A 550-nucleotide genomic window follows, 5' to 3' on the forward strand; every position below is an offset into this window, starting at 1 on the left:
GACAGAGTGGGACTCCTCTAAAAGAGGAAACTGCAAACGCTGCTGCTGCTGCTCGGGTACCCGAGGAGCAGCCGAATAGTCCCGCTTCTGGCGCAGCACACGCTGCAGCTGCTGCTGCTGCTGCTGCTGCTGAGCCTGTGCAGCAGCCAGATGCGGGCTCACCAGCAGCAGCAACAGCAGCAGCAGAAGGCGCGCCAGTGGATGAAGCTGCCTACGAAGAAGTGCAGCTGAGGGAATTGGAATTTGATGCTCTTGAGTCTCTCTTCGTTTATCCCTGTCCTTGTGGGGACCTCTTCGAGCTGCCTCTCGCAGACCTGCAAGCAGCAGCAGCAGCAGCAGCAGCAGCAGCAGCAGCAGCAGCGGAGTCGGGTTATAGTGGCTTTGCCCTCGCCTCTTGCCCCTCCTGTTCTCTTAATCTGAAGGTGTTGTTTGACCAGCAGCAGCTGCAGGAGCTGCAGCAGGAGCTGGGGCTCTCGCTGCTGCCGGAGTGCTGCTGAGTTGCCCCAGCAGCAGCAGCAGCAGCAGCAGCAGCAGGAGCCGGTACGAGGCA

The 550-nt window shown here is 60.5% G+C and overlaps 1 protein-coding gene across 1 annotated transcript in view; it reads left to right on the forward strand.

Annotated features, from left to right (window-relative positions):
- Positions 1 to 497, forward strand: part of ETH_00043505 (CSL zinc finger domain protein, putative) — a gene marked incomplete at both ends in the record, with an annotated part of 766 nt that extends 269 nt beyond the window's left edge. Inside the window, one exon of the mRNA XM_013376515.1 lies at positions 6 to 497. Coding sequence (XP_013231969.1) covers positions 6 to 497 — 492 coding nt within the window. The remainder of the gene's footprint in view (positions 1 to 5) is intronic.
- Between the last annotated feature and the right edge of the window lie 53 nt (positions 498 to 550).

The sequence above is a fragment of the Eimeria tenella genome, genomic scaffold (assembly GCF_000499545.2).
Source record: "Eimeria tenella Houghton genomic scaffold, Eth_scaff3597, whole genome shotgun sequence".
Classification (NCBI taxonomy): domain Eukaryota; phylum Apicomplexa; class Conoidasida; order Eucoccidiorida; family Eimeriidae; genus Eimeria; species Eimeria tenella.